This window comes from Carettochelys insculpta, chromosome 8 (genome assembly GCF_033958435.1).
Source record: "Carettochelys insculpta isolate YL-2023 chromosome 8, ASM3395843v1, whole genome shotgun sequence".
NCBI lineage: Eukaryota > Metazoa > Chordata > Testudines > Carettochelyidae > Carettochelys > Carettochelys insculpta.
Window position 1 is genome coordinate 4132296 of NC_134144.1, and position 13093 is coordinate 4145388.

Consider the following 13093-nt stretch of genomic DNA (forward strand, 5'->3'; position numbering starts at 1 on the left):
TTGTGGTCAGTTTCCCTTCATCACTGTCAGAGAGCACGGAAAAAGTGTACACATTTAATTTAGTTAGGGACCCAAGCATGCCAGGTAAATGTGCTAGTGCTGTATATTTATTTTTAACAGCAATACCATAAATAGTGACTGTGCAGTAAACAGCTGAGCATATAGCAGGCCAAGTTCTCTGCTGATGTAAAGTGGAGCAGTTTCTGGTGCATACTCAATGCTGCTGATGAGGGTGGAGGCTAGCCCCCAGCCCAATGCCTCTGGGAACTCAAAGCCACTCCTTCACCTTGCCCAGGACCCCAGCAATTCTGTTGGCAGCCCTGCACATACTAGGCTAGATCCTTGAATAGTGTAAATCAGCACACCTTCATTGACCTCATCTAATTTATATGAGACTATAGACTATACAGAATATTTTCCTAACTTATGATAAAAGTATACCTACAGGAGAAAGCTTGAGATCTTGCAGAATATCATCAAAGTAATGAAACTCGGAGTTGTCCAGCATCACCATTTCATTCTTCAGTTCCAGGATACGGCCCATCACTCCCTCCAGCACTTGCCGAATCACTAACCGTTTTTGTGGGTGAACGATTTGGTCGTAAGCAGTCTCCAAGTTACGGAAAATCTGCACATATTTGATGTAGAAGGTGGCTAAAGTCTGGAACACAATTATACGATCTTTCTGTGGCTTTACAGGCGTATCTTGTGTCTCCCTCTGGAGCAGACTGTTGAGGGCTTCTTGGGCTTCTGCCCACATCTTATTATAAGTGCTAATTGAAAGGACAAAAGAATATGTTAGTTAAAGATATAAGCATTGATTAGCACATGATTGGACACACAATTAATGAGGTTGCCAGAACTCCGGAAGTGTGGCTGTTTCACAAACACAAGCACTGACGTGCATTTTAATTCCAAAAAGAATAAAAACAACATGAAGTCCTGTGGCACTTTATAGACTAACAGACTTATTGGAGCATAAGCTTTCGTGCGCCAAGGCCCACTTCATCAGCTGCACACTAACACTGCTACCCCTCTGATGCTTGTCACCATGCAAGAAAAAGATTTAAAAAACTGAGCCAACATGAATTTTAAGGCAGAGTTTATGTATTTTAGCAGAGTTTATTAAACCAGAGCTCTTTTGCATTGTCCAAATTAATAAAGAAGTTTTAGAAATAGTTTTAAAATTGTGCTTTAATAACATAAAGTTAGAAATCATTGGAGTTCATCACAAAATATAGTTGTTACCATAGTACCCTGGCTAGAAAACCTAGAGGGGCACAGCTCTCTGCTCCCTCTGTTTGGAAGAAGCAATAAACCCAGCTCTGGCTAACTTCATTTGCATACATTGTTTTGTTGTTCACCCATAATTCCACCTGTTGTTTTTGTTTTTTGGGTTGAAACTGTTTGTTTCAATGCACAAAGGTGATAATACATTGTTGCCAGTCCTGTGCAGTTGCAAGGACGTAGAACAGTGCAAGAGATGCCCTGGGTGAGAAATCACTCTGACTGAACAAGAAACTGACTTTGTTTGGTAACAAAGCTTGGCCGCAACAAAGTAATAGGGCCTCATTGTCTGCAAAGGAACGGAGTTGGCTCTGCAGTAAGACCTGACCAGAACAGTGATGGTAATGGTGAGCTGACTTCACAGCATTATAGCCTGCTCAGTTGGGGGCAGTAAACCTGGTGACACAGGGTTCTGGAGCTCTATGAGCTAGACTGGGAGATGACCAAACTCTTCGTGTATTAAGTTGGGGTTTTCTGTTTCTCAAATGTAAATATACATAATTGGTTTGCTTCATATTTCTGGTAGTTATGTTTGTCTCTCTCCCCACATTAAGGATTAGATATTTCTGAATGACTTTGGAGTGCTTGTGAATGGGTGAAAAAAGTTCGTCTCAGTGAAGAGCAAAGCTTTATTTTTATTTCCAAGAGCTAGAAATAAGAGTACTGCTCTGGGTGAGGTTTTAGCCATAATCTGTTTATCTTAGATCACAACCTTTATATACTTGAACTGGTCCCTGTTGATGTCACTGACACCTGGCAGAAAGATTACGCCACCATATGCAAGAGTAAAGAAGCAGGACAGGGATACCCTTGAATTATGTCTGTTACCTTTTATAGAGCCATCTTTGAATAGTTATCTTGCTGGTCTCACTGAGACTGAGAATACAGTTGTGCATTAATTTTCTATTGTGATAGCAAAAGGTAAATCAGCCTCCAGCTGCAAGACTGTCATCCAGTGGCGTATGGACTGGAACCTTTGTAAGCCAATCACCTTGTTCCCTTCTGCCTAAGCTTTTTATTGTATTGAATGAGGTACTGTAAGGAGGCTATGGAAATGACAGGATCATATTGCATTAAGGTTTCTCAGCTTGGACATAGTGGTTTGAGCTTTCTGTATTTGTTTATGTCTTCAGGATATTGATGGCGATACTCAGAAAAAATATTAACAATCTGAACCTGCTATTGAATTTACATTCTTTGTTTTTTATGAAGTATATACTATACTTTTCAGCAGGATGCAGCTGGTCCTGCTCTTCTTAATGTATTTACAGCCCACCCAGACCTTTCCTCTTTCTTCCTATTTCATTTACATCCCATTGCACTAACTGATGCAGTAGATTAGAGCAATTAACCCAGGTGCAAGAGATAAACAAAATAAAACCGCTGGAGTGGGAAAGACTGGCACAAACAAGAACACCATTAGCTGTGCCCCGACAGCTCAGCCAATCGATCAATGGGAGTTTGTGCATTTTCTTAGACTGGGGGACTCCGAACGGAAACCAAAGAGGCTCAGGGGGTACTCCAGCACAGACCAACACAATAAACCATTGTACTTTCCTAGTGGTGTGCATCCAGAACCAATTCTGCAGTGGGGAGGGTATAAATCTTTGAGGATGTCTGCCCTGTAGGCTGTACCCCAACTACAGGCTTGATTTATGAACAGTGGGTATCCTCAGACTACAATATTTCAAATGCAGGTTGTTTCAGAGCTGACAATAGGAATTAATGCAACCAAAGCTACCCTTATAACTGCCCAGTCTATTTTACAATAATTTGCTTTTCTGTCTTCAGTCTGGGGAGAATGCCAAGTGTATTCCCACTGCTCCAGCTAATATTCACAGTTTCTTTTCATATTTTTGAATAATTTTTAAAACGTGTTAATGTTAGGCAAAACATGCTGGAAAATATATAAACTGTAAAGCATTAAATATCAGATAAGTGTGAGAGACTCATTAATTCCTGCAAGCACATTGTTAGGGATCAGTTTCATGTCTGTGGCGGTCATGATGCGTTTGTCGGTTTTTGTAGCATTAACACAAAATCTAAATAAAAGGAGGAAAACATAAACCGCTAAGGAAGAGAAAAAGGAGGGGAAAAGAGACATTAGGGACAGATGTTCAAATGGTGTAAGACAGCATATACTAGTTAAGGGTCTAGCCCCCAGTGCTTAAAATAGAGAGCCAGCTGCCCCATAACCAGGTGGGCACTAGTTGTTCGCGTCATGATGGAGGATGTGTGGATTGAGTGTCTCATATTAGTCTGATAAAGCTAACAAGTAAACACGCAGCCAGATGATGTCAGACCTGGTGATAGCTGTGCAAATTCTCACATAACTATTCAGTGACTAAGGCCAGCCTGGTCCATACATACAGTAAGTGCTCAGATGTGCCTGAATGTGTAACCCTGAGTGGGCTGCTACACCACAAGGGCAACTTTGGGAGCAATTGTGCATCAGGAGACACAGTATCCTCCTGAGCTCATGGGGGCACAAATAGAACACACCCAGTGCAGTCCCCCTTAGTTTCTGCAGTCTCTGTTCCTCTGTCAGAGAGGCTAATGCTCCTTGTGTGCTAAAGGGAGCAATCTCTGTGGGGAGAGTACCTGGCCACAGCCCAGGGACCATTGGAGAGGAGGGAGGCCCTTGCGCTCTCCCCAGCCTACTACCCAAGCCACTAATGGCGCTTAACCTGGCAAATGGGCAAAAGGGAAAAAGGAGTTTTCCTTCCACAAGCTTGAAAGGGCACCTCACCCCTGTGTTTTGTAGGAAGAAAGACCTGTGAACAAAACCAGCTTCCAGCCACCAAGGAAAGAGTAAAACAAAATCATGACTCCTGACTTCTCTTTTAATCTTAAAGGAAAATCTCTGCTTGTTGTGATGTACATGAGACGCTGTCATCAAGACATGAAGATGATCTCTCTTTCCCTCGTTATGTGAGAGTGGTCACTAGGGTCATATGCGCTTGTGTGTGAAGTTGCATCCAAAGTGGATTTAACTCATTTGGTTGAAGATCATAATTATGACCCTGATCTTGCTAATACTCATGCATATGCTTCACACTATCACGGGGAGTCCCACTGAATCCAATAGGGCTATGCGTGGTAGTAAAATTAAATAGGTACATGAGTCTTCTCAGAATGAGGGTCTATGATTGTACCTGTAGCATCCAACATGCGTACTCTGTGGTGGTAGGAATCAGCAACAGGAACAGTAGCAGTTTCTGTTAACTATAAAGCCTGTAAATGACTGCATTCAAATCCTGTAAGGGTGATTCAAGAGATGAGGAGATGCAGGAAGGATGAGTATTTCAAGGCGTAACCTGTGCTACATTAAGTGTGGGGGAACTAATGCAACTGAGTGTAATTTTCATACTTTGAACATTAGAGGATGAAGTTCTGGACAGGGCAAGAGCCCAGGTTTTTAAACTTTACCTCTGCCTGTGCGCTGCTGTACACTATGCACACGGGATATAAGCAGTACTGCACATTGCTGGAACATTTCAAGTGCAGGGAATGTTTTGGGCAAAAATAAGCAATGCTGAGCAATAGGATGAGAAAGACATACATTCACTTAATTCCAGAGGCCCGAACATGCATTCTGGCAGCTCTAATAGCTTTGGGGTAAAAGACAGTCCTGTCTCTCTGATTCCTTTCAGAATCCTCCAACTTTCTATGCCAGTGGTGGGCAACCTGTGACCAGTGGTCATATGCGTCTCATGGGGGTGCTACGTGTGGCCCATGAGACATTTTGTTTACTGTTGCCCATGTGCAGGGTTGCCAGATTCCACCCATGTAGTTTTTTACTACTGTATTGCTCAAGTAAGATGCAGGTAAAGCAGGGGTGTGTGACTGCACACAGCATTGGGTGTGAGAGCTGTGCACTCCCTCTGCAGCCACTCAATACGCTGCTACAGTTCAGTCAGCACACCCTGCACCTTCTAGATATGCAAGTGCAGTGAGCAAAACTGCCCTATCTCGAGGGACCATCTTGGTTACAACGCTCTCACGGTCCATGGAGATGGAGGACCGTTCATGCGGCCCACTCACTAGCCTTGGTTGCCCATTGCTGCTCTGTGCTCCTGGAGAGTGTAAGCAAAGTCCGGATGCTAGTAGTCAGTCAAGAATACTTTACTAATTGTCGTGTCTTTATGTCATGGTATAGTTTTTTTCTCAATTAAGCTTCACTTTTATTACTCAGAATTAAATTACACCTACTCATTTAAAAGTGAAGCATAAAGATACATTTTTTTATGGTTAAGCTGACAGCAGAATTGTTTTAAACACTGTCAACTTATTACTTACCCATCTTTAATATTACTATAGCCTCTGAAGCCTGACAAAACGTTTCTGGCAGACATTTCTTCTTCAATTTGGAAAAAATAACTTATGTATTCAACAGACTTGAAATTAATCTGGTTATTTTTGCTGCATCAATTCCACGTTTATGCCAAAGTGTTACTGAATTAACATTAAGCATGTGAGTTTTTCTATTACAGGACTGGGGTCTTAGTGACTTATGTCAACAAATTTTTGTGAACCAGCAACAATGAATGATTAAGTGGTTTGACCCCTGAAAGCTGATGACCTAATACTTTTTTCAGTCTCTAAGGCTACACCTAGACTGTAGCTGTAACTCAAAATAATTTGTGCAATTTGCATTGTGCACATTGTGTAAATTATTTCGAGTTAACTTATTTCGAACTTGGTGCCATCCAAATGGCGCCGAAGTTCAAAATAAGATGCTATTTTGAGGTTTCCACTGCCTCTCTCACGACAAAGGATAGCAGACATGGAATACTGCACTCAGAATAGTGCAGCCGTGAGTAGCCGCAGAGTTGCTGTTTCGGGACACATTTGTATCCCGAAATAGAAACAAACTGTAGACAGAGCCTAAGATGCCGCAGGACTGCTGGTTGGTTTTGCAGCAGCAATTATTTAATTTCTGCGGCAGAACCAGCAGAGGGAGCTCAAAATACTTTGGGCCACACTGTGGTTCACAGAACAAAAAAGCAGCAAAGTAGCACTTTAAAGACTCACAAAATAATTTATTAGGCCATGAGCTTTCGTGGGACAGACCCACTTCTTCAGATCATACCCATACCAGAACAGACTCAATATTTAAGGCACAGAGAACCAAAAATAGTAATCAAGGTTGACAAATCAGAAAAAAAATTATCAAGGTGAGCAAATTAGAGAGTAGAGGGGTGGGCGGAGGGGGAGTCAAGAATTAGATTAAGTCAAGTTTGCAAAAGAGCCCCTATAATGACCCAGAAAATTCGCATCCCGGTTCAAACCATGTGTTAATGTGTCGAATTTGAATGTAAAAGAGAGTTCAGTAGCCTCTCTTTCCAAAGTAGTGTGAAAATTCCTGACGTTCATGGGAAGCTGCAACCCCTTCTGTGAGGATGGGGAGGTCGGAGGAGCTACGCTCTGGCGGAAGTCAGAGACGATGCTTTGGCTGGCAGAGAGGAGTGCAAACTGCAACAGCCAGGTTGTTACTCCACTGTAGGGAGCAAATGCCATTCACACCCTGTGCAGTGGCCTTCAGCTGGTTGGTGCATTCTGACAAAAGTGTGGCGACTTCTATCTCAGGGTGAAGGGAGAAAAGCGCCCCTGAGCATGCTAACTTCACTTTGAATGTCTGCACAGGGCTGGATGCACAGGTACTGAATGACCTAGAAATACCTTAAAAATGAGAAGTCCTGTGGCACCTTTTAGATTAACAGATATTTTGGGACATAAGCTCTCATGGGCAAAGATCTGCTTTGATGAAGCAGGTCTTTGCCCAAGAAAGCTTATGGCCTAAAATATCTGTTAATCTAAAAGGAGCTACAGGGCTTACTGTTTTTGCGGATACCGACTAACATGGCTGCGCCTTTCATAGGAATACCTTAAAGATGCTAATCTGTTTCTTGTGATATTTTTGCTTTTGATCCCAGAAAGAACTACTAATTTGTGAGGCTCACAAGAGGTAAAAGGTTAGCTGACTTCCAAAAAAAAAAAATCCAAACCTGTTCTGTTTAAAACTTTCAATTCCCGTTTTGGACAACATTTTGGGTCAAACGTACTCACTGTATCCCTAAAATTAAGGTTGGTTTTAAAATTCTTCCCCTACTATTCCTGGATGAGGGCATGTACAGTGGTACTATGTGCTTTACTCTTTCTAGGCCAGCCCATGACTTTCTGTAGATTCAATGGCAAAGAGACAAAATCAAGGAGGCTAATGCTCAACAGATTCTAGTTATTGGAACAAGTAAATACTGCACATGGGCAGTGGCACTGTTAACATGAACAGCCTTGCATGTCTACCTTCTGCAATGTCATTCTTCAATAGTGTAACAGAGAGCGAATACAGGATAAAAGAGTGTGTGGCACAAACGTAATGGGAAACCACAGCAAAGGCAAGGAAGCCTGCTTCAGTAAACACCAGCTGTAACTCTGCACCTCAGTAATTTTCAAGCACCTGCTCTTGCCCAAACTCAGAAGGCTGAATTGAAAAGATACCTTTTTTGGTCAAAGAGGGGTATTATGGTGGTGAATTTTAATACAACAGAATAGAAACTCAAGTAATTTAGGTGCGGGAAGAGATTACCATATGCTGAATTTTTTATTTTACCATGGTCCAAGGAGCAGCCTTTTATCTAACCACTAAATCTTATCCAGCTTAAGGACAATATGATGCCCTCTGCTTTGAGACAAGGAGGAGAGCAAACACATGCTTTCCCTGGCAAAATCAGAATATTCCTATATTGGCTCTGGCTGGAGAAGTGTGTAAAGACAGCCCAGCAGTATGACAGTGGTATTGCATCCCCAGCACATAACTACCCATAGCTACTCCCAGTCATGTGTTGCATTATACCTGTTAGGGGATGGATGGGATATGGCTAGCCTGAAAGAGTCCAGAGCAAGGGAGCAGCTGTTCTCCACTAAATGCTCGAGCTCCAGGAGGTCTCACAACTGTACTGTGTGCGGCGATAAGACTTATTACAGAAGTAACTCCTTTCCAGACAGTCTCCTCCCTGTATTTTTTCTTCCAAAGCAAAAGACCATGGCCCTTCACCCACCCAGTCACCCTCTCATAAATGGAACCTACAAACTGTACCAAACTCTGGAGGTCTAATAGTTATGCAGGATAGGCTTAGAATCCATGAAGGATGGCAATAAAATGGTTTCCATGATAACAGAATGAACTGCAGCGTGACAGTATTTTATCTGATAAGGTACACTTGATCTTTCTTGAAAGAAATAGCCTTGACTAAAAAGTCATTTGCTACAAGTGCTCAAGGAACATGTGTAGTTATAAAACAATCTAATCACTCAGCCAGCTGTAGCTTTAGCAGCTAGAATGTGACCTCACTAATTCAGTTCCTCATTTCGTCTTAATGTGCATTATATGTGGCAAGCGCAAAGACTAAGCATGAAGAAATAAGCAGCATGAAAACTCAAGACAACTATCATCAGTTTATACTAAGCCAGTGGTTCCCACCCTTTTTGATAGGGCGGACGTTCAATCACCCCACCAAACTGTTCACCAACCCGCTGCAAAGCCAATTCTAGCTGCTTTGTATGCTTCATTAAATGAAAAAGAAACCACAGCATAGATTTTTGGACTGCCATTAATAACATTAGTGATAGATAGTTAATTTAAAAATAATTATTGACTGTAACTTTGCAGTTTATTTAAAACGTATTCTCTATGATCATTTTTATTTTTTCTCTCTTTTTTTCATGGACCCCCTGCAATATCTTCACAGACCCACAGGAGTCTGCAGAGCACAGGTTGGGAACCACTGATGTTGATTATTTCATTGATTTCAATCAGGTCCTGTGGGCTGAGGGTGCACTCTGTAGGCATTTATTACCTTGCCAGTTCTGGCCATTTTCTTCTAATGGGAAACAGAGATGGCATGTCTGGAAAGTTTTGAAGTTTTCAAGGATGATCGTAATTGGGATACTCTATGAAGGGTGCATGGTGTTGTACTCATCTAGCACTGCTTAAGAAATACTCAAGGTATCACATTTTCTAAACTGTTCTACAGGCTAATATTTGCAGACAGTTTCCAGACGTCTTGTTTGAACCTGTGTGAAACAACACCTGGCACTCTTTATAGAGTGTGTCAGTTGTCAAAACTATCCAGACATGCCATCTCTGTTTCCCATTAGAAGAAAATGGTTGGAACTGGCAAAGTAGTGAAAGTCTACAGAAGGCACCCTCAGCTTGCAGCACCCAACTGAAATCAGTGAAATAATCAGCTGTAGTGGGCTTTGGATCAGGCCTCTGTTGAAATCAGCCAGTACCGAGGATGGTCAGAATCTCTCAGAATGGGTTCAGCACTTCTCAGGATTGGGCCCACAATCCCTAGGACATGTCTACAGAGGCCAAATATCCCCCTATAGTAGGGACAACCAATATAATCTGACATGCTCCCTGTGCTGCTCCCCGCAAATAAATTTGATCTCTTTCAATGATAGTCTATGCTATCCAGGAGGGGCACCCTTTTAATTAACTAAATGGCCCCTCAACTGCCTTCAGATAGTGACACTGGTTCTTTAACATTTAAGACCCTTTTCACAATACAAGTACCAAGGTCAAGCTCATTTTGAAATGATTTTAACTTCAACATGGTTTACCCTACGGCAACGTCTACACTATAGCAATCTGTCAACAGAAGTTGCTCTTGGATGAGATCTACTAGCAAAACTGCTTGCGACAATTGCGTGTACACACAAAAGCAGATTGAACAAACAGTCCACTCTGTGACAGAGAGCAGCCAGACTGCCTGGCCTTCTCTCAACAAAGGTGAACCAGAAGCCCTGCCAGTCGACAGAAGGGTCCTGAAGCTTCTACACTGCTCTTTTGTTGACTGAACTCTTTCGACAGAAGTGTTTTCCTCAGTGCAGAGAGGGATAACACTGTCAGGCAAACTGCTCTGTTTTGTTGTGACTCTGTTGACAAAACGCCTTTGTGTGTAGGTGCTGCCTGAGTTTTGTCGACAAAAACCCTGTAATGTAGACATGGCCTATATGACTACATTAAGTTCCATCCATTTCCTGAACCATATCAGAGCATCCACACTGAGCCACTGAGAATCAGTTCAGATATGTGGTGCCAAACTTCTAAACCTAGGGCAAAGGTAAAGCATGCTCACATCCAATGACTTCTGCAATCATGCACAGCCAGAAAAGCGCTATAGAGATGTCACCAAAATGCTTAGACAGTGTACAAAGGGATTGTACATTATGTAAATTTACCAGTTTTGCCAAACATGAGTAATGAAAAATGATAAGACTGGCTTTAAAAGCGTAAGCTTTAAAAGCTTTTTTCTATTTTTAAACAAACTTTTAAAAAGTTCTTTCTATTTATTTCCTAGTGTTGGAGGATTTAGGAATCACATTTGCTCTGCAGCCACCAGGACTTGAAACTTTTTTTTTTAAATGGCAGGTAAAGCACCCTCGCCCCAAGTTTGATGGTTTCTGTGGGTTGAAGGGATTTGTGTTAGATGCAATGTTTGTGTGAAATTTCAAATTAACTGCTGCAAAGGTGAGTCTTAAGATTACTTCTTAAAAGGGTTTTAATATAGTTCTTTACTATGGCTGTTAATTATTTTAAAAGTTACAACCTGGAAACTTTTAGGGAGACCCACAGAGCTAAAAGTAGAAGGTAGCTGTGGCAACACAGGCAGGAGGGGTTAGCTGTCTGTCACAGATGTTAAACAGTACTCTGGGGCTACCCCTTCTGCAGCTTGTGCTGTCACGGCTACGCTCTCTTACTGCAGTTCTCAAACTTCATTGCATGACTCCCTTCCAACCACAAAAATTACTTCATGACCCCAAGAGACGGGATCAAAGCCTGAGGCTGCCCAAGATCCACTGCTCCAGCTGGGGGACCACATATGAAGCCCAAGGGCTTCAGCCCTATATAGGGGGCTGGTAACCTGAATCCTGCCACAGACAGTGGAGGGGTTTCAGCTTCAGCCATGGGCAGAGGAACTCCAGCTTCAGTTCCAGGCCCCAGCAAGTCTAACATCGGCCCTGGCGGCCCCATTAAAACTGGGTTGTGGTCCACTTTGGGTTCTCAGTCCACATTTTGAGAACTGCTGCTCTTATTATTAGCATGCTAGTGCCAGTGGAGCTAAAGCAACTATATCTCCTGGAGCTGGCAATCAACACCCCAAGTTTCAAGGCTGGGCATACGTTGTAAATCACCAACCATGCTTGGAAATTCAGCCCATACTATGTAACACATTAGCCGTGGTGCTTTTACAAAATGCTACACAATATTTTCCTTTAAAGAGGTGCACCAGTGTGAAAGCTAGTCCTTTGTGAGTCTCATTTTCTGGGTTTATATTCTTAAAAACGATTTTCTCTTCTCTCTTGCTGGTTGACAGCTCACACGAACAGGAGGGGAAAGTGACGAACAGAAGACAAACAGTCAAACTGACCATACACAAAGTGAACCAAGTAAACAAATGGGGAGGAGAGAACTTCAGAGAGAGTTCTTTTTCCCTTCTAACTCCTCTCAGGGTAATTGTAGGAGTTACTTTTAGCAGTGATATGCTTTTTAAACAAGACCTGAGTCTGATTTGCAAATCAGCAGCATTACGTTACTTCAGTGCAGCAAATGTCCTCGCTAGCACATCATATTGGCAATACTGCAAGGTAGACATAAAGGAAACCTAGAAAGAGGGCACAAACATCTTCCTGGATCTGTGCATAACAGGAAGTGCAAATGGGTTAATTTAGACACACACACAACACAGCCAGGTTTTTTCCAGTGGGTTAATTCACACAAACACAAACAGGGCATCCAGTTTTCTTCCACAGCACTAAACTATCCAAGCCTGGTTCTTTCCAAATCTGCCTTTCAAACAAGCCATCCCCTGCCAGGTCCCCAAATCCCCAGGTGAGATGTTTCCTTACCTATGCGACATCCTTTTTGGCTTTGCCTCTTTGTTGTCCCCTCACTGCTTTCCCATCCAAAACACCGCTGCTGGGCTAATGGCTGGAGACGGGTACCTGGGGGGGCTGAAGAGGCTGCCTACCCCTTAGTAAAAAATACAAAAGCTGGTGCGGCGACCCCTCTCGAGTGGCCCTGATCAGAAGTCAATTGGGAGGCCCAAACCACCATGATGTTGAGCCCCTTCGTGGGGCAGACTGACCCTGCGCTATCGGGCCAGCCTGAGGTTGTGGCCGAGGCCCATCCTCGCACCCACAACTGCGGCTTTTTGTTTCGCTCCTTGCAGGTCAGCTTGGCTCGGCCCAGGCCTGCTTGTTGTGCCCAGCACACCTAGTTACAGCGGTTGTCAGGCTCCCGTAGCAACTGGACGCCAAGGCTCCCGGCTCCTCCCCCGCTCCCCGTTGCTATGGAAGCCGCTGGGCCTGCTGCTGCTGCTGCTGCCTGAGCTGTGTGTTGCCCTGGTGCCGCAGATCAGAGTCGCCAGCATTGCGTTTCCAAAATACGGGGGGTTTCTATGGGGGTCGTGTGTCACTGGAGGCCAGGCATGGGCTGCTCAACCTTGTAAGGGTGCTAACCAGGCCGTAGCTGGACAATGCTTTCCCTCCCTGCAGCAGTCAGGCACGCTCAGCTGGGGGGCATGGAAAGATGCACTTGTGGCCTGCTGGATGAGGCCTCCCACTGAGTCCAGCCCTTGAGTTGCGTGCCCTGGAGCTGTGCTAAAGAGTCAGGGCCAGGAAGGGTCTCTGTCTGGCAGTGGGGTGAGTACTCGTGTGGGGGGGGGGAGGGCAGCCACTCTGCACTGCCAACGGAGGGGCATAATTGCTGGCTGGAGGCTGCTGTGGCCATGGGGAG

The 13093-nt window shown here is 43.6% G+C and overlaps 1 protein-coding gene across 2 annotated transcripts in view; it reads right to left on the reverse strand.

Moving 5' to 3' along the window:
• DRC11 (dynein regulatory complex subunit 11) overlaps positions 1 to 12536 on the reverse strand; it is a 101841-nt gene extending 89305 nt beyond the window's left edge. For both annotated transcript variants that reach the window (XM_075001435.1, XM_075001438.1), the window contains exons 1-2: positions 12205 to 12536; positions 446 to 773 (exon numbers count right to left, since the gene is read on the reverse strand). In XM_075001435.1, the coding sequence (XP_074857536.1) occupies positions 446 to 773; positions 12205 to 12215 (339 nt within the window). In that variant the 5' untranslated portion in view covers positions 12216 to 12536. The remainder of the gene's footprint in view (positions 1 to 445; positions 774 to 12204) is intronic.
• Between the last annotated feature and the right edge of the window lie 557 nt (positions 12537 to 13093).